Raw genomic sequence first — 6,450 nt, 5'->3', positions numbered from 1 at the left:
ATGAAAATCCCACCTCCGACACTTGGTTATTTTGTAATAAAAATCGTGGTGAAATTTATTCGGAAGAACAAGTTAAAAAGATATTTTTAAGCACTTGTCATGAAAATAATTCTAAGTGTTATTTTCTGGAAAAATTTCGCCAGAGTTTCCTCTGTAACTGGAGGTGGGCACGCTTATTAGCGTATCATTTTCTTTTCAAAATTCAATCAACAATTTTCCCATGTTTTTGCACTTAACTAGTTAGCTTAAATGCTGAATTTTATATTAAAGTGCAGAATTTTGTGTTTAAAACATGTTTTAGGCACATCTGGTCACTATAACTATCACCTAGTGACGCAGTTCTACAACCCTCATTTCCCTACACTCTCTACTAGTGTAGCAAACTATTCCCGGCTCATACAGGCCTTAGAGGCAGTGTCTGCCTGGTGCTGGCTATGTAAGCACGTTTACTGGGTTATCCGTTCATTGTGCTACTGTGCTTTTGTGCATCAAGTTTGTCACTATAGTTTGTATGTAAATAATGGAGTGACAGTTAATAAAGTATGATGCAAGTATGTGTATTTATCAGAATTCAAGTAGCAGTTTATCCACAATTGTAAGCAAGCACAGTAATTAAGCAGTAATTAAATATTAATTAATTCGTACGTATACCTGGTTTGGTGAGGGTTGTCACATTCTTCCCCCGTTAGAAAAAATTCGTCCCAAAATTTTAAGTTCTGCTTCTAGTTGCAGGAGTCTTGGGAAATAAGTGGGGGTATTTTTCTTTCATTCGGTCCTCACGCTCCCAGGTATTTATTTATAATTGAAATGATTTATTTATTGTCTATAACAAATAACAAAATTTAATAAAAAAATTAAACAATATTCAAAGTATTATAAAAGAAAAAGTCCTAATAAAAACTTTGAAGAAACATAAAAATAGATTACAAGGTTAGGTTTATGTAAACACTTTTAGTTAAAAAGATGAAGTATAATAACTTAAATGTAACCATATAGGAAAGATTTTTAAATTTTGAATTATATTTTTTTTTTATTTTTGAATCTTACTTACTTTTGTTTCAAAAACCGAAAAACCGAACCGAAGAAAACCGACATTTCGGTTTCGATTTTGATTTTGCCCAAAAACCGAACTGAACCGAACCGTGCACACCCCTAATAGAAAGATGCTCAAAATAAAAGGTATATATTATATTTTGCATATAAATTGTATGAAAGATTAAGGTGGTGTTTGTTATTTTAAGATGTAAAATGTCTGTAGTATGCGAACCACATTTGCAGACATATGTAGAAGAAGAGGTGGACCAAACCTCTATAGTTTGTAAGAAGAAGTTTGTTTGTTTTTTTAACGTATGTAGACTTCTAAAATAAACTGGTGGTAGTGGACGTGGATGGTGGGTGGTGGACGATGGTTGTGGTAGACGGTGGTGGTGGGTGGTGGACGGTGGTGGTGATGATGGACGGTTGTGGGTGGTGGTGGTGATGATGGACGGTTGTGGGTGGTGGTGGTGATGATGGACGGTTGTGGGTGGTGGTGGTGATGATGGACGGTTGTGGGTGGTGGTGGTGATGATGGACGGTTGTGGGTGGTGGTGGTGATGGACGGTGGTGGTGGGTGGTGATGCTTAACCCTCTGCAGAACTTAGAAGATCTTAGAACTGGTTGGGCCAAGTCTGTACTAAGAAGAGCTCGCGCAGACATTAATGAAACGTTTTCGATAAAACAAATAGTCAGCAAATTACAATATCTATGCGACACAGAAGAAAGAAGAGGTTGCGCAGATTTCTTTTTTTTTTTTTTTTAATATAAAAACCACGTCAGGGTGTAGCATATTTTAGGATTAAAGCCAATATAAAATGAGGTGGCCACACCTCTCTTGGCATAATATTTGCATTGCTCTGCCCCCATCGTCAACAGAGCAGTTGCTTCTACTCCATTTGTTTTTTCTCTAACACACCGTGTGTGTGTGAGAGAGAGAGAGAATAAGAAGAAGCCATTGATCTCGAGATCTGCGTTCTTGTTTTACATAATTAAGCTTCCGTTTACTTCACGAAGAATAACCAAAGCAACCGCCATTTTTCTCCTCAAACGAGACATGTACCAGATTTGAACCTTTGTTTCTCCTTCCAAAGGTAGGGTAAATTAATGCCATTGCAATTTTCATTGATTCATATATTACACATTTGCAGGGAAAAAGCTGATTTATACTATCTGTCGTTGATTTTTGTTGAGTTCTAGTTTAATCAGCATGATTTAGAGGCCATAATACATGCAATTAACTAGTTCACTAAGCTTAATTTTCTTTTTGTTTAGATTACAAACTACCATTTTGGCTTCTAAGTTTTCTACTTAGATGGATTATGGACTTTCTAAGTTTGATGGTTGTCAATTGACTGATGAGTTATGGCTTTCTCCATGATTCTTGTAATAGTTGAAGGTTCCATATTACAACCTACTGCTTTAATTACATACATAACTCACAGAGTTGATTTTTAGCCTTTTAGGCTAGACTGCTTACTTACTGTTTTTGGATAAACTAAGCCGAACCAGATGTTGGTTAGCTCCGGCTAGAACGGTTCGGTTTTAAGTTTTAACGGTTTTTCTGTTTTGTATTATATACACTTTCTGTTTTTATTTCTTTCTGAAACATAAGTTACATGTATTTTAAAAAGAAAAACTTTATTATTATATTAAATAATAGCCAAAAATAAAAAAAAAGTTGTTTATTAAAATTAATAATTTGGTTACTAAAAAAAAGTAAAGGTGGTGATCATTTGACAACATTTTTGGGCGTTTTTACTGGAGACGAAAAATGGTGTTTTTGAAGGATATGTATTTATTAAACTTTTTTCTTTGTTTTTTTCTTTTATGAAAAGCAATCTTGTGTACTCCTTACGGTGTGGGACTCGAACCCTACCTCTTGGATTGGTTGTTTATTAAGCTTGTTAGAGCATACGTAGTGGGGCGGTATAACCCCCCCATAGCGCCGGCGTAGCGTCGGAACACCGAAACGAGGGGCGCTATGTCCCAAAAAATTTGGGAGAGCGCGATATCCATAGCGGCGTTGTGGAGGGAGGGTTTGAAACTTGGACCAATCAAAAAAAGGGTATTGTTTTTATAATTAATTAATAATATTGAAAATTATTAAATAGGTAATGATGGGTAGGGGCTTTATGACTACGGGCTCTAGTGATATAACGCCCCATAAAGCCCTTGTGTGACGTGGCACGACACGTGTCGCATAACGCCCCACAAGGGGCTTTATGACTACACATGGCCGCAAACAAAAAACTTGTAATAAAGAGGGTGGTTGTATACTTTTAGTGGGAACAAGGAACTGCAAGTTTAATAAAATAATATTTTTATTTTATTTTTTTGACATTTCTGGAACACATTTGTGGACAAATGGAAAAGGAACAAGATATTATCACAGCTGTTATTCTCTTTATTCCTTAAATGTATATGATTGACGCCTTCTAGATATGCCAATTGGAGTCTTTGGAACTTGTATTTATTATTAGCATTAGTCCCCTCTAATAAGACCAATTCCCTGCTGCTGTTTATGTTTTCATGGACAAGTCTTGTTGTCAGGAATGAATTAGAAGAGAAGAGACTGCACAATGAGCTCATATCTACTCTTTCTTCTTCTTGTTGTGATCTTTCCACTGAGTATCGCGGATCTAGACTCGGACAAAATTGCCCTTATCAACTTTGCTGCCTCTGTGCCTCAAGGTCGAAAACTCAACTGGAGAAACAAAACATCAGTCTGCACATCTTGGGCCGGTGTGAGTTGCAATGGTAGACGCGTAACTGCACTTCGCCTTCCTGGTATCGGGCTGTATGGCCCCATTCCACCCAACACTTTAGGGAACCTGGATGCACTTACTATACTTAGCCTCCGTTCTAACTTTCTTAATGGAAGTCTCCCCTCTGATCTTCTTTCCCTCCCTTCTCTCACCAACCTTTACCTCAACAAAAACCAGTTTTCTGGTGAGATACCTGCCTCCCTCTCTTCCCAACTTGTAACACTCGATCTTTCCTCCAACTCCTTCACTGGTAATATCCCTGAATCCATCCAGAACTTGACAAACCTCAAGTATTTCAATGTAAGCAACAATCAGCTTAATGGGTCCATCCCAGTGTCGTTAAAAAAGTTCCCGGCTTCATCTTTTGGTGGGAATTCTGGACTATGCGGATCACCACTTACCCGATGCTTCTCACCAGCACCAGCACCCTCACCCTCACCATCACCATCACCCTCACCCTCACCCTCACCATCACCCTCGCCCTCACCCTCACTCTCACCAAATGTGAATTTGCCCCCTCCACGAATGCTGGTTCCACCTGCCCAACGGCTACCCTCTCAACAAAAAGAGAAGAAGAAACTAAGCAAGGGTGCTGTGGTTGCCATTTCCGTGGTGTCTTCTTCTGTGTTACTGTTTCTGCTTCTTACACTAGTGTTATTCTGTGCAAAGAAGAAGGAAGGTGTAACAACAAGTGGTGGTACAGGGAAAGCCTTAACCGAAACGCCTAAAGAGGATTTCAGTAGTGGGTTGCAAGAATCTGGGACAAACAAATTAGTTTTCGTTGACAGGTCATCTTATAAGTTTGATCTTGAAGACTTACTTAGAGCCTCTGCTGAAGTTCTGGGAAAGGGCGGTCATGGTACAACTTATAAAGCGGTGTTAGGGGAAGGAACGATGGTGGTCGTAAAAAGGCTGAGAGAAGTTGTCGTCGGAAAAAGAGGATTCGACCAGCAAATGGAGGTTATTGGGAGGGTAGCAAAACATCCAAATTTGGTTCCTCTTCTGGCTTATTATTATTCCAAGGATGAAAAGTTACTGATTTATGACGGTGCAACATCTCGTAGCTTGTCCTCTGTGTTACACGGTATGTCATCGGAACTTTGTGTTTAAAATATCCAATTGTTAATCAAAGAGGTGGTGGCTATGTCGACCCGTTTACATATGAATGGGTTGTATTTTCTTCAAACGGGGCAAATAATTTTATTTAGCTAAAAGGAGAACGGAAGTTGTGGAGGGTCTTTTAACAATGCATACAATTTGGTAATATATATATAGTTTCTGAAAATGTTTGGTTTCAACCTTAACCTGGCCCAATCTATTAATTTTAACCAATCCATCCTGAAATTATATGTTTCCAACTCTAACCGACCCATCCACAGAAAATAGTTGGTTTCAACCAGATCCCGACCCAATCTATATATATATATTTTTTTTTTTGAAATTACAAAACTGACTAGCAAGTAACTAGAAGGAGAAAAGAAGAACAATTACAATACCAATAATGGGTTTTGAAGCCAAGCTACCCATCTAATCGTAATTAATCTTAAGAAACCACACTTGGTTTCAAACCGAGCCCGGCCCAATCTATTTTAGACCGTCCGTAGTGAAAATATTTGGTTTAACCCAAACCCAGCCATCAGGAATAATAAATATTAAAGCAATGCTGTTTTTTGTGATACAGGTAACAGGGGTGGTTCAGGAAGAACACTGGATTGGGAAACTAGATTAAGAGTTGGTCTTGGAACAGCAAAAGGGATTGCTCATATTCACTCAGGAAAACTAACTCATGGAAACATCAAATCCTCCAATGTCCTACTCGACCACAACAACCATGGATGCCTGACCGATTTCGGATTGACTCCTCTTATGGGCACACCTTCTCGAACATCAGGCTACCACGCGCCTGAAGTTATAGAATCCAAAAAACCGACACAGAAATCTGATGTCTACAGCTTCGGTGTTCTCCTGCTGGAGTTGCTAACCGGGAAAGCACCGGTCCAGGCAGGAGCACCAGCTGCAGGTCAAGATGAAGTGGCGGACCTCCCGAAGTGGGTCCAGTCAGTCGTGAGAGAGGAATGGACCGCGGAGGTGTTTGACATGGAGCTGATAAAGTACCAGAATGTAGAGGAAGAGATGGTGCAGATGCTTCAGATAGCCATGACATGTGTAGGGAAAAGCCCGGAAACAAGACCGAAAATGGATCAAGTGGTTAGGATGATTGAGGAGACCAGGATGTTGGATGGCCAATCTTCAAGCCAAACACCATGATCATTTGCTTTTCATATGTTGGGTGCTTCTTAGAATAACAATACCCGTTGTTTCTTTAATCTCATTGTTTGTGTTTAAAAATGCTAATTCTTATTACATGGGTCAAATTATAATAGTGTAATCCCACTAAGTTATTACAAATTTAAATGGGGCAACTCCTCTTGTTATTTTTCATACCCCCTTCCTATAAAATCGCATTTAAATTTATTATATTTACCCTCATACATGTCATATTTTTTTAAAGTATTCTTTTTGTTACAAAACAAATTCAAAAGTGTTAAAAAAATATTATAAACATTTTTTCTCAAAATTTTTGTTTGTTTTTTATGTATATTTAAAAAACATATTTTTTTAAAGTGTTCACTTCGATCAAAAGTCA

At 38.3% G+C, this 6,450-nt stretch overlaps 1 protein-coding gene across 2 annotated transcripts; it reads left to right on the top strand.

Annotated features, from left to right (window-relative positions):
* Positions 1 to 1,894: 1,894 nt before the first annotated feature.
* LOC110894776 (probable inactive receptor kinase At5g58300) lies at positions 1,895 to 6,243 on the top strand. Of its 2 annotated transcripts, none has more exons than XM_022142006.2 (3): positions 1,895 to 2,129; positions 3,589 to 4,887; positions 5,485 to 6,243. In XM_022142006.2, exons 2-3 carry the CDS (start codon positions 3,618 to 3,620, stop codon positions 6,069 to 6,071), a joined length of 1,857 nt encoding a protein of 618 aa, XP_021997698.1. In that variant the 5' UTR covers positions 1,895 to 2,129; positions 3,589 to 3,617; the 3' UTR covers positions 6,072 to 6,243. The 2 variants fall into 2 exon arrangements, with proteins under 2 accessions (XP_021997698.1, XP_021997699.1); XM_022142007.2 differs by having other exon boundaries at positions 3,577 to 4,887.
* Positions 6,244 to 6,450: the final 207 nt, after the last annotated feature.

The sequence above is a fragment of the Helianthus annuus genome, chromosome 16, assembly GCF_002127325.2.
Source record: "Helianthus annuus cultivar XRQ/B chromosome 16, HanXRQr2.0-SUNRISE, whole genome shotgun sequence".
Lineage (NCBI taxonomy): Eukaryota > Viridiplantae > Streptophyta > Magnoliopsida > Asterales > Asteraceae > Helianthus > Helianthus annuus.
Note: the sequence above shows the minus strand (reverse complement) of the source record. Positions and strands in the feature narration are given on the sequence as shown.

Excerpts from the sequence above, each read along its gene's own strand:
- LOC110894776 (XM_022142006.2), top strand. The coding sequence starts at position 3,618 with ATGAGCTCATATCTACTCTTTCTTCTTCTTGTTGTGATCTTTCCACTG. Across the intron at positions 4,888-5,484 it reads CTTGTCCTCTGTGTTACACG|GTAACAGGGGTGGTTCAGGA; the intron begins GTATGTCATCGG and ends TTTGTGATACAG.